The sequence below is a fragment of the Phaethon lepturus genome, unplaced genomic scaffold (assembly GCF_000687285.1).
Source record: "Phaethon lepturus isolate BGI_N335 unplaced genomic scaffold, ASM68728v1 scaffold8390, whole genome shotgun sequence".
Classification (NCBI taxonomy): Eukaryota; Metazoa; Chordata; class Aves; order Phaethontiformes; family Phaethontidae; genus Phaethon; species Phaethon lepturus.
The window spans coordinates 1-13,979 of NW_010513999.1; the positions used below are offsets into that span (position 1 = coordinate 1).

The 13,979-nt window shown below is 35.8% G+C and overlaps 1 protein-coding gene across 1 annotated transcript in view; it reads right to left on the bottom strand.

The window, feature by feature from the left end:
- Positions 1 to 1,839: 1,839 nt before the first annotated feature.
- The window catches only part of RB1CC1 (RB1-inducible coiled-coil 1), a gene marked incomplete at both ends in the record, with an annotated part of 55,861 nt that continues 43,721 nt past the window's right edge, over positions 1,840 to 13,979 (bottom strand). Inside the window, 6 exons of the mRNA XM_010291650.1 lie at positions 1,840 to 1,976; positions 3,795 to 3,853; positions 6,941 to 6,988; positions 8,352 to 8,403; positions 13,160 to 13,400; positions 13,521 to 13,629. Of these exons, the coding sequence (XP_010289952.1) occupies positions 1,840 to 1,976; positions 3,795 to 3,853; positions 6,941 to 6,988; positions 8,352 to 8,403; positions 13,160 to 13,400; positions 13,521 to 13,629 (646 nt within the window). The remainder of the gene's footprint in view (positions 1,977 to 3,794; positions 3,854 to 6,940; positions 6,989 to 8,351; positions 8,404 to 13,159; positions 13,401 to 13,520; positions 13,630 to 13,979) is intronic.

The window sequence follows — 13,979 nt, forward strand, 5'->3', positions numbered from 1 at the left end:
ATAGAATTAATATATTATATTAATTATATATACCTGATAGGTACATGTTGGTATAAAGTGTCAGATTTAGATGCAACAGTTTGGCAGCCATTAAAACAATAATTTGCAGTACCTAGGTCCACATCAATTATATTCTATCACAAATAATACTAGTGTTCTGGGTTTCATTTTCCCCACTTCCCTGATGCAGAAATAGAAGACAGACATAGTTTCCTGAAGTACTCTGCTAGAGACAAATGTATTCCTATAGCAAATGGTAAGCCTTTGTGTTTGTTTTATGTGCCGTTTTCTCAAATTTGAGACTAACTCTGGTTAGCAAGTGGTAAGGAATGAGGCAAGGTAAGTCCCTTTGAGAACAGACAGGTCAGTGAATTGCATACTCAGAATAACATACAAACTGACTGTCTTTACCTTATACACGTAAACCAATAGCTACGTATGCACTACTAATGCCATAGTTCAGAATGTATTACGTATATAAGTAAGATAGGAGTTCTTCCCATATGTTTCACAGAACACATATGGGACAGATTCTTCGGCAGTCTCAGAATGCAGTTAGAGCTTGTTAGTCTTCCGGAGACTACACAATTATTTCAGAGCTATCATCTTTCATCCTAACTGAAATCCACAGTGAGTCTGCTCATTGAGAATAAGTTGACAGCTTCTGACATGCAATAACATACAGAAACTTTTACTGATAAATTAGAACGGATACAAAATGTTCTTAGACATTTCTGCAACAAAGTTGGGAGCATGGGTTTGTAAAAAAAAACACTAGGTGTGATAGTTTAAAAAACGTTTATATGAATTTAGTGCAGCATGTAGTTTAGTGCAATGCATTGTTATTTTTCCTCATTTAAAAAAAATTAATACTTCATTTTAACTAAGTTTACTAAAAAAAACCACTAGGTGTGATAGTTTAAAAAAACGTTTATATGAGTTTAGTGCAATGCATTGTTATTTTTCCTCATTTAAAAAAAATTAATACTTCATTTTAACTAAGTTTACGTAGCTGCCAAAAATAACCAACAAATAACCTGAAGATTTAAGGGAAGAAAAAAGCAAATGTGCCATTAACCTGAACACAAGCAAAACATACAGAAACTGTTCTCTGAAAACTTGAGTCCTGTTAAACACCATTTACATTGGGTGGAAAAACTTTATCAGAAAAAACATTGCTTGCAAATCCCCATATTCTGTGGTCTACATTTTGTTATTTCAGACACGTATTTGGGTTCATAAATGCCAGTCACTTTGCAGAATATGAGCTACAGAAAGAACAAATTTTATCCAAAGACAATCTTCAACTAACTTCATACAATCAGCTATTAAAAAAATAAGAACTGAGCATGCAGTTTTGACAGATATATTACCTTGAGTTTTTTATTTACTTTCCTCATCAAAAAAGACATTGAAAACATAAATCTACATAAAAATATGCCCAAGACCTTCACTTCACAGTTATACATTATTATTCATGCTATTGAACAGGTAAGTGGCCTGATGGGAATGTTTTCCCCATAGACATGTTAACACTGGGTGTGTACAAAATCGGCATTTTCTCTCTTTTTTTTTTTCCCTGCTTACTTTGAAGAGGCAGATATGTCCCCCTATTTTTCCAAGATATTAACATCCATATAATTTTTTAATTTAAAATGTTCTGCTTTGAAAACGTTTAGCATCAGAACAAATAGCAAAAGCTACAAAGACAGCTGATAGCTATCTATATTAAATACTTCTCATATTTACCACATATATATTTATAAAATTACTTAGGTGTTAGATAGTTAAAGTGTTATTACGAGGAGGAGATAATAATTGGAAGTAACTGACACTTACCACACTCACCTGGTTTGAGATCCAGTGCAGCAAGAGATTCTGAGTGCAAGAAATACAAGGTTGGACTAACAGTGAACAATACATAGTTGTCATGCCTTTCATCCAAGATAATGAGAACCAAGTCTCCAACCTGAAAACTGGAGAAAAAAAATTAAAAAAATATCAAGGAATGTAACTAAAAAAAGCATAAAGCTTAAAACGACATTAATTACACTACAATTTTTTCCCCAGTATGACACAGACTAAGACTTAGTTGAACAGCAGCACAGACATTTCTACTTGTTACGCCAGCTCATGTAAGTTTTATATTTTCTGAAGTCAACAAAACACTACCTTTAAAAAAGAAATGTTTTTTCTACATCCATCAGCTGTTCTTTCAAAAGAACTTACAGTTTTGCTTTAAAATATAAACAGAAGTACCTAACAGAATACTAACTTTTCAATTTTATTTTTATCACCAATACTTAGGAGTACATTGTACTAGTATTTACAAACACTCTTTTGATGTTTTAAGCTGAAGTCAATTTGAACACAGAAAAATACAGCAAAATATTTATGTAGCTATTCAAGCTTAAAATTTTAAGCACACAGGAAAAAGAAGGGATGAAGTGTTAATTTTTGATCAAAGGGTTAAAAGCAAAAGAAACACTGTGGTGACTTTACATAAAAAGTATATGAATACTTTTTCATATACTATTTCTTCCTGACATCAGGCTAACACAAGAAGTCACCAAGTTCTCATGCCAAGTTACAGTAAGAGAATTCAGAGAACTTCTTCTGTCTCCAGCTTCTGTTTCACAGTGCAAATGTGCTGGAAGTAAATTATTTACCCGTTAATTAAATGAAGTCTAAAATAGCTATAAATTAAGCATTACACCATGAGAGGGCTCCAAGAATAAATAGTACTACTACTCTGAGGACAGAGGAGGAAGTAGCAAAGAAAGGGGAAAACTCTTCTCCATAAAAGATGACTACAGATACATAGTCAGAGATAAATAAATAGGTAAATCCAGAAAGAAATTTAGCTTATCCTCTCTAAAATTCGCTTTCAGATTAAATAAACAATACTCTAAGCTCTTCTGCCTGGACTTATTATGGTGACAGACTACAAGGACTTAAAGACATCTCAATTGGACAGATGAATTATTCTTTCAAGACATACTCCTCACTAAAGACTACCAAGAGAGTTGCCAGAATATTCCGATGCTCACAGGAAAAGTTGATTTTGCACATATTGACCTTGTTACAATAAAAATGCGATTTAGTGTAATTCAGAAAACATTACAGGAATAATCTGTGTTGGTTTTCTTCCCAAAAACATTTTTTATATCAGACTGACAAATTACTTAAGAACAGTTGTCTGTAGCTTTCATATTTTACAAGAATTAATACTTCTTTTTCCAGCAGCAATTCTAAATGCAGCTGTTAACTGATTGATAATATCCAACAAAAAATTTGACTTAATTTCACTTCATTCTGTCACGGTAAGCCAAAAATTTTGAAGACTTCAGGAAGGTAAAACTTCTCTTGAAATATAACAGAGCACTACTCATATTGAGGGTGAACAGGATTCCTTCTACTTTTTCCTAGCATGATTTCAAGAGGGTTACAAATGAACAAAAAGTAATCTAAAAGAAAACTCTGGGAGGATTCTAGAAATCCCATGAGGTACTATCCTTATGAACGATGTAAAGAAAGGCAGAAGATTAAAGAAAGTCACCAACATACAAGAATTCAGAAAGGCCTTTTTTTTGCTTTAAAAAAGAAAAGGGGGGGTTATGAAATTTGATTCATGTCCAACTGGGATGGTTCAATAACTGACAGCTAAACTATAGAGATGACCTATATATCTTTTCACCACAGAGAAAGAACAGAAAAATTGTGACATTCTTTAACTACATATTTGTTCTTGAAGGCATAGCCATCTGTTTATATAAAAATTAACTTGTACTTACTCTCTAATTGCTATTTTTTCAGAATGTCTTGATGATACTGATGACATGCTCTGGGACATCTATAAAAAAGAGAAAAGCTATAAAGTATTGGCAAGCTATGATAAAAAGTACATTGCAGGTAACAATGTGGTTAAGATAAATAATTTATTATTGATTTCAAACAGTGTCTATTCTTGCAGATCTTATATTCAAAAAAGAAAACATCTGTCATCCTGTTCTGTAGCAGGTTTAGTGCTTGTTTATTTCTGGGTTTGATGGTTTTGTAGTGCTTTTTGAGAAGTGCTTTCCAGACCAGTGACAGTGAAGATTTGTTCTGAGCATATATAGTTGTGCATTCTAACACAGAAGCCCCTGGCATTCTCAAAAAGGCTGATGATGAAACACTGGCAGTTAAACATGTTTATTGCAATTAAACTCTGGATCTTGAACTCAATACGGTCTCTCAGTTTTACAAAGGACTGTCACAATCTAAAGTTTACTGTAACAGAGCAGCACTCCCTGGAATAAAACTGGAGTCAAATTTACTCAGACCAAACAAAGGCTCAATTATGTAAGGTTTTGGACATAATTCTTTTCTCCTATATGCATATTTGCCTTTAAATTAATTAATACTGGCACATGAACCAACTTCAATAGGATAAACTAGATTCAAAAATTAATATAAGTGTAACTACACCTTCTACAGTAACTGTGATAATAAGAAATGAAAATGGATAATGCTCCTCTACAAAGGGATACATAGCCCACATACAGGCAAGTAGATAAAGAAGCTGATTTGATGCAATTGTATCCATTTCATTACCCTTTGGCAACTTCCTTACAGAATACAATTCATAATTGCCCTGTAGAAACTCTGACTAGAGGTCTTGCAGTTTTTCCATAAGTTCCTGCTTCCTGGACCATTTATATATGCTATTCAAATCTAGATTACTCATACTGGAAGTTCAGCACATGATTTTTCAGCTGTAACTCAAATATTGTTACCTACAGCATATTTCCCATTGTCAGTCTTCCCCCCCCACTTCCCCAGAACAGTATCAGCCTGTCTTAATATGAGTGTGAAGCCTATTCACATTGTTTTCTTCATTTCTTCAAAGAATGAGTCCAAACTGAATACAGTATAACACAAAAAGCTCTCAACTTCTGATGACACTTTCGGCAGTTTTATTTATGGAATCCAACTTCAGATAAAAAAATTTTTTCTTTAACTGTTAGAAACTACATTTCTTTGACTTACATTGTATTTTTTTCTTTAAAAAGTTGCAGTTAACATGGAAGTTGTCAAATGCATATAATTTGCTTGGATTGTTCACTAAAGTGTTTGACAGTTCTCTTCAGATGTTAAGACCAAAGCTTTTCTTACTGTTTTTTAAAACTGGAATAAGTGTTAAATTAAAATGCAAACTAGCTTGATTTCTGTATTTTTCATCAATTTCTAACTTTATGGAAAACAGAACAAATTAGAATGTCAAGAATATTTCCATTAAAATTCAGTAAAGAATATTTTATGGCTAAAGTTCTAATAGCTTTTAAACAGAACAAAGGGTCCCCTTCTCAATAATTTATATATTAAAAAAAAATCCTGTAATAACATTCCTCATATTAAAAGGAGCTCCTTTGTATCTTTTATTGCTTGCAGAAGTAACCCACAAGTTTTGCTGCAAAAGTCAGTGACCTGAAAAGATTTTCTTTTATTGTGCAGAACCTCTTCTGGGTTCCTTATCTGAAGTAGTTGAATAGAAATAAATACTGGTATTTGAGCATTGATATATATATATTTCTGTTTTAGAAGTGTATCGGTAAGGGAAGGGGAGAAAGAAGGATTAAGAAACAAGAAATAAAAATAGTTTATCTATGAAATGACCAATTTGTAAGTACGAAATTGAAAAGATATTATGTTCCTATGCCCACTTAGAAACCAATTTTGACTTGTTTTACACAGGAACAAGCTGCTAATTTCTCTTACATGGCTTGGTATTAACCATAATACCAAAAATAATTCTGTATTTGTCTTGTATAATGCCAGGTTTTCTTCAATTTCATTTTACTCTGAGATGGCAAGAGATCAAGAGTTTAATTCAGGAAAACTACAGAGAGGTTTGGAAGACTGTCCAGTGTATTTGAGTTTTACTGTGAAAACTAGGTGCCCTATACTGAAATACTTTTGTGCACTTCACTGGCATTCTGAATAAGCAAATCCTCTTTTATAAAATATATTTTTAGATGTCTTGCAATCCTTTCTTAACGCCCTGCACTAGCAGGGTTATTAGGGACAGATTTTAATGTGGAATGGAAAGTGTTTGAAATTTCATAACTGAATATGTAGTAGGAGTAAACTATATAGTAAATTTCAGTCCTATCCCAGACAGAAAAATGGCAGCTCCTACTGGAGAAACCCAGATACTTTTGCTATGACATGTAACTTGCAACTACACAGATACCAGTTTCTACCAAACTCCTAGCTATCACCTGTCACTTAAACTGAGATCTCCATGGCCAGTCCAACCAATAAACTGCCAAAGGACACATCTGTTTCCCATACACACAGTAATTTTTTTAAGACTTAAGGTTGAGACCTGCTAGCAAGCATAAACTGTAGATAAATAAAAGGAGAGGGATTCATAGCATAGGAATCAATGGAACTCTGTCACTATATTTTTTCCTTCCATAGGCATTGACTATTATTTGAGTAAGTTTAAGGCGATGGCTGTTCATATTTCCAGTTACTAGGCAGAACTAAAGTTTCACACCTTACAAAAGTGACAGGTGTCGTTTTCCAAAAACAATCTATGATGCTTAATGTGCAGGCATATTTACATTCTTGTAAACTGGCCTTCAATCTGCTGTTGTTGAAAAACCCAGACATGGCATCACTGAAATTAACTCCCCCTACCCCAAGCCTGGAGAGACCACGTTCTTTGGGAAGAAGTCTCTTTTTCTGCAGTCCTGTGAATATTTTCCTTGAGAAGACTGCTAAGTGGAGGTACCTCTGAAAGGTTATCAGGTTACCTATTTGCTACTTGCCTTAACATTTAGAACATTTTTGAAGTTAACAAAACACATTTTTAAATTTTAACAAACGTAACATTTCTAAGATTTTCTTAGTTTTTCATGAGACTTAAAACATGCATTGCACAAATACTTACCAATCTTTGATTCAATCTCTTATTTTCCTCTTCTTTCAACTGCAAAGTCTGAAATAAAATCTTCCCTGATTAACTAATTAATAAAACTTACATAGTATAAACACTTCAATAAAAGTTTTGATATGACCAGAGCCAGACTACTTATACAATATATATATTTATGACACCTTTAAGGTTTAAAATAACACGAAAACATCTTTAGAACAAAGAAATGTAAAAAAATTTGAAGTCTGTCAATAACCACAATGCTACAAAACCCACTGCTAAGCTATGCTTATCTCCATACTCATCGTTCTCCTCAAGTTAGAAAAACATTTCTTTTGCTGTTCCATCAGTGAAATGTAATATACTACTATTTTATAGCTTCTACCCATGACAAATCCTTTGTAAGCAGATGACAGAATAAAGCATATAAATGCTCCTGGTCAGAAACATCCAGCCACTTGCATCATACAGTGCCACAATCCATTAACAGAAAACATTCGTGTTCTCTAAGTGATCAGATTTTAGTCTAAATGATCCTAGAAAGCTGAAAGCTAAAGACACTTTTTTTTTTTTAAAAAGTCAACTTTGAAGAGGCAAGAAAAAGGCAACTGGAATGGAGTTACATACAACTGGATAGTTAAAAATTGCTAGAATCAGAAGGATTCCAGTGTAACTATTGAGGGTTAATCTAACCTTTTACCAAGAGTAACAACTTTTATTTCATCAAAAAGGTTCAATTAGTCAGTGTACATTGAAAGCTATGCTCAAAATAAAAGTTGTAACAGAAATGAAAATTGAAGGTATGTATTTGGGAGAAGCGGTGGGGGAGGTATAAACTTATAATTCTAGCCTGTAAGAACATGACAGTAACTTCAGAAAATTGTATTTTTTAAGCACATTCGTAACAAGTGTTATTTCACTTTTTACAGAAACAATACTGTCAAGATTATAATGCATCCCAGGCAGTACTAAAATGACATGAGTAGTAGCAGCCTAAGAGGAGAAATTACCCATTTCCAAGAGAAAGAGGTAAATCAATGTTAATTCCTGTCTGGCTGCTTTGGATGCCTTAATGTGAAAAAGTAATCAAAACTTCTTTTTTGCTGAAGAAACTCCCTAGATCAACGATCTCTGACTCCTAAGAAGAAATATTAGACCTGACTCATTCATACTGAAGCCTACATAAACAGAATAAACAAACTCTAAGCTAGGCCAAGTGTAAGTATATTGAAGTAATTAAAAGTAAGTACTCATACACCAGATTATACTGATGCAAACTGAGTACAATAAAAAACCATTCCCTGGAATGATATTTATAAGCCTTGCGGATACTGTACTGCAGAGTATATAACTGACCACAGAACAACTGCACATATACATATGTATAAGTACTTAGTTGTAATGTTTAACCTCACAGTCTACTCACTCTTTCTAACAACATTATCCTCTGTTTTTCTTCAGACATATGGACATTTTCACTAAAAGAGAAAAAAAGAAAATGGATAGGTTAAAAATGAAAATTTTTTTCATGATCAAAAATTATCAACCCCCAATCTTCACTCAGTGATGAGTGTCATGTATGTGCTAGCAGAGGTAACAGCACAGAAAGACACCTTAAGAATCACTATTTTGAGGGATTTTTTTTTTCTTTTTTTTTTTCCCTCCTTTAAAACCAAGGAGCTTCTTTGTTGCAACAAACCAGTAAATTTTCAGTCACTGATTAGTTTATAAATTTATATGGGGCTATTTCTGCATATTTTGCATTATTTTCAAAACATTACTATGAAAGATACAGTTCTGATGAAAGATATAGCTCTCTATATAACTGCTTTGGCAGTTAACCTTTGATACTGCAGTTCAGCTCTACAATGTCATATTTTTCTAATCTTTGTAGTTTAAAGGCTCTGTGCCCTCGGACTCTCTGGTAGAGAGATACTAATGTGAACTTGCTCATTGTCTCCATTTATTTGTGAAAGAAACTGAGCACTGGGACATAAGATAATGCTAACATCCTAATAAAAAATTTCTTAAGAACACAGAGGCAATTCCTAATACAATTAAAAAGTACTTTTAAAGGGAGGTCCAGAGGAAAGAAACAATATATTTTGTAGTCCAAACTGTTTTACTTGGGAAAAGAAAATGGACAAGTTCTTAGACATATAGTCCACTCATTCAGTCTGACAAAACATGCTATAAATCCAAGCAAAACGCCAAGTAGAACTAACAGATTATATTTATGCCATGCTAATTACTACTTCATTTCAGTTAAAAGATTGTTTAGCCCTCATTTAGTAGGAAGAAGTCAACAGAAACCTGTAATAATTTCTGTCTATTTATTACCTGACTTTTAGTACATTGAGCCACATTTTTTTGTTCCCAGGCTTATCGTTTCAAGTTTCTCTGTAACCCGGCCTTGAACATTCAGGACTAGAACGATTAGAAGTAGTATTTCTTACAGTTAAGTCAGGGTATTTCAGTGTTTTATCATCAGCGCAAGTTTGGTAAGCGACAACTGTTTTCATCCTTCCTTCCACAAAGTTATTTAGTGCACTGGGTATATTATCCGGGTTAGGCAGCATCGGTTGTGATGTGCACTGATTAAAGTGAATGTAAGTATATCTAACAGCTCTGCTTTTGCTCCTCTGGCAAAACCTCATTCCACTTGTGTGTTTCCCAGCCAGGTCCCTTACTTCTATAAGAAGTAAGTAGAAGTCTGGAATTGTTCAAAAAGCTAGTGGCACAGAAGTGGGAAAATGCATAGGTTGCAATTGCTTAATGATCTTCCACGAAGATTCTAGGTAAAGAGGTAGCAATCAGGAGCTTACAAACACAATAACTCTCACTTACAATTACTTACTTGCCTTTCAACAACAATAAAAATTTGCAAGCTCTATCAAGTCTGCGATTCAAAACTGCAGCCAACCTTTGCAGGTAAGAGTTCTTAATAAGCAAAAAGAAACCTTTAATCATATTACATGCACAAGTCTATGGAACCTTATGAGATGCATCCCAGAGTCCTGAGGGAACTGGCTGATGCAGTCACCAAGCCACACTCCATGATATTTGAAAAGTCCTGGCAGTCAGGGGAAATCTCTGGAAAACTGGAAAAAGGGAAACATTGCACCCATTTTTCAAAAGGGTAGCAAGGAGCACCCTCAGAAGTACCGACCTGTCAGTCTCACCTCTGTGCATGGGGAGATCATGGAGCAGATCCCCCTAAAAGTTATGCTAAAGCACATGGAGGACAGGGAGGTGATTTGAGACAGTCAGCATGGCTTCACCAAGGCCAAGTCCTGCCTGAACAACCTAGTGGCCGTCTAGGATGGAGGGACCACATCAGTGGACAAGGGAAGAGCTATGGATGCCATCTATCTGGACTTCTGTAAGGCCTTTGACAGAGTCCTCAACAACATCCTTCCCTCTAAATTGCAGAGATATGGATTTGATGGGTGGACTGTTGGGTGGATGAGGAATTGGTTGGATGGTCAACGGCTCAATGTCCAGATGGAGGTTGGTGACAAGTGGTGTCCCTCAGGGGTCTGTATGGGGACCAGTACTCTTTAATATCTTCATCAGTGACATAGACAGTGGGATTGAGTGCACCCTCAGCAGGTTTGCAGATGACATCAAGCCGAGTGCTGCGGTTGACACACCTGAGGGATGGGATGCCATCCAAGCTTGAGGCACAGGTCTGTGTGAACCAAAGCCAAGTGCAGGGTCCTGCACCCCGGTCAGGGCAACCCCTGGGATCAATACAGGCTGGGGGATGAAGTGATTGAGAGCAGCCCTGCTGAGAAGGACTTGGGGGTACTGGTGGATGAAAAGCTGGACATCAGCCAACAATGTGCGCTCACAGCCCAGAAGGCCTTATGCAGGCCCATATACTGGCCTGCATCAAAAGCAGCGTGCCAGCAGGTTGAGGGAAGGGATTCTGCCCCTCTACTCTGCTCTGGTGAGACCCCACTTGGAGTACTGCGCCCAGCTCCGGAACCCTCAGCACAGGAAGGACATGGACCTGTTGGAGTGGGTCCACAGGAGGGACACCAAAATGATCAGACGGGTCACGGAACACCTCTCCTATGAATACAGGCTGAGAGAGTTGGGCTTGTTCAGCCTGGAGAAGAGAAGGCTCCAGGGAGACCTGATTGCAGCCTGCCAAGACTTAAAGGGGGCTTATAAGAAAAATGGGGACAGACTTTTTAGCAGGGCCTGTACCAACAGGACAAGGGGTAATGGTTTTAACCTAAAAGAGGGTAGATTTAGACTAGACGTAAGGAGGAAATTTTTCACAATGAGGATGGTGAAACACTGGCACAGGATGCCCAGAGAGGTGGTAGATGCCCCATCCCTGGCAATATTCCAGGTCAGGTTGGATGGGGCTCTGAGCAACCTGGTCTAGTTGAAGCTGTCCCTGCTCCTTGCAGGGAGGTTGGACTAGATGACTAAAGGTCCCTTCCAACCCAAAGATTCTATGATTCTATGATTAGGGGTATATTGAAATTAATCTGGGATTCTAAACTTTTTTTCCATACAAACGAATACAACATTACACTGTATCGTTCTGAAGCATAAATCAGACAAGTATTTCAAGAAACCTCAGAATTAAGAGAAAAATAAGATCATATGAACTTTTATTTTTTTTAAATAAGATTATGAGATCTGTGGTCCCAAAATATCTCCTTGCACTGATGTAAACAGAAAAAAGTAGGCTTGCTGTTTATTCAGGGTAACATGACACAGCCTGTGATATTTATCCACTCCACAAATGAGAAAGTCTATGGGAGGATTAGAAGAGAGGAAATCGAACAATGCAATCGTAACTGATGTATTAGAAGTCTACATAAAAGCTACTGCAGGTGTAAAAGCATAAATGAAAACATTCCATGTGACTGCTAGTATTTAGAAGTGCCTTCCGGTTCAAACCCAAATTTCCTTACACGCCTTAGAGATGGTAGAAAAGCATCTTAAAATGAGTATTCCTAGTATAAGAGAATTAAAGAAATGCAATCGTCCACCACAAGGAGATAGAAATTGTTAGCATGAAGAACAGTTCTCATTAATCAGTAAAAAATACTATATGTTGACTATTTCAGTTTTCTTAGACTGCTATAGTAGAAACATACTCATACAGTAGATTTTCAAATCTAAGATTTTTCTGTAGTAGTAGACCACAGTCTACAAGCTTTACATGTAGACTCTTAACTTACTAGGCAAGGCACTATATGCCGATAACAAAGTGCACTGCTTACTGTAGGGCACCCAAAATAGAGAAGATAGTGAAGTTTATGACTGCAAAAAACTCCACAAGTTCCCTCTGATCTCCATAATCACCTAATATTTCAAGCACAGCTTCAGACACCTACCTGCAAACTAGTCCCTACCTAATTAAACTGCTATACAAAAAGGGTGATAAACAGTTAAATGTGTGTGACATCAACATAATGTTATTTGAATCTGTTGTAAATCCAAATTATCAACCAGATCCAAACACAAACAAATGAATCTTAAGGGAAAAGTTTCGTTTGAAGTAGGTAGGTTGCTTGCCCTAGCTGTTTTCCAGTAAGGTTTTTTTGCTTCCCACTCTCATCACTGCCTTGTAGTAACTCACCAATATGTCACACCTGACAGTACCGATAAGGTTATACAAACAGAGATACTGAATACCTGTCCTCTCCAATAATACAAAGCATCAAGCCATCAAGGCCACTTAATCAGCCTGAGTCCCATTACTTGTTTGGAGTCCTGAGGATTCAGTCTGATTTCCGCCAAGCATACCTATGACCCCTTCCTCTTTATCAAGGAATGTCATTATGCTACCTTACAGCAGATGTGTACATGAACAATCATAAAGTTTTGCTTGTTTGTTTTTAAATGAGAGCCAGCCACTGTTCAAAAGATATGGCAATAACATGCAGCCAACCAGCTCATTCACTATTACAGTTGTCCTTCTCCTGTTTGACTTGCATTTCATATACTTACATCTATTTTTTCACCTCATAATTGTGGGGTCATTTCACCTTTAGGTTTCATATTTCTGTGTCATCAAAAACACACGTTTCTGATGACTGTGACACAACAATTGTACGCATACATTTAAAAGAATATTCTTAGCAAGAACTTCAAAGGCAGGAGGAGTGTTAAACATGCTCATTTGTCCTTCACAAGAGTCAACAGCACACGTTTAAAGAACGAGTGCATGCTTTTTGTGTTTCTACTACAATGCCCCATACTTACTGCACAGCCATCATACTAGTTTCCATCGTGGAGTCCATTCTCCCTTCAGCTGCAATGTCAGAAACCAATCTGTCTGTGTCAGTGGGAATATCAGCTGCGCAGGCTCCACAAGCTTCTGAAGCTGCTGCTGAGTAGGTTGACGGAGAAAAATTACTACTTCTCAGTTTATTAACTTCTTCTTCAAGCTTTTTCTTCTCTTCAAGTAAGCGAGCTCGATCTTCAGAAAGTGTTTCAATCAAATCTATGACACAAGTAAATAAAAATTCTTCTAATAACAGCAGCACTAAGGATCAAAAACAATCTATAGTGAATGGAACTGTCCTATTAAAAGAGAGTAATACTTTTTCAGAACTTTGCTTACCCTTATCTTTTTCTTGCTGTTGTGTAAGTATTTTTAATTTGTCACTAAGATCATTAATTATGTTTTCTTTTTTCATTTTCTCTCTTGCCAGAACAGTGTTAAAGTTGGTCTGAAAACAGAAAAAAGCATTACTGAAATAATAAATATACTGTATAAACGTAATGCAAAATGCATCACTAGAACAAAAAAGTACAAACGAGATCACACATTTCAGTTTCCTAAACTATAATTAAGCAAGAAATTAAACTTGTGTACACATTACTTTGGTGAAGAGATAACGTCTGTTACGTTTTGTTTTGAGGTTTCTCTGTAACAGTAACTTTTTTTGTTTGTTTGTTTTTATCTCTCTGGTTCCCCCAAGCCCAATATATACATATAATTATAAAGAAATCATAATTTAAAAAAACCACTGTAAATTGTTGTGGGGTTTTTTTTAACATAATGCTTTATATTCCAGTT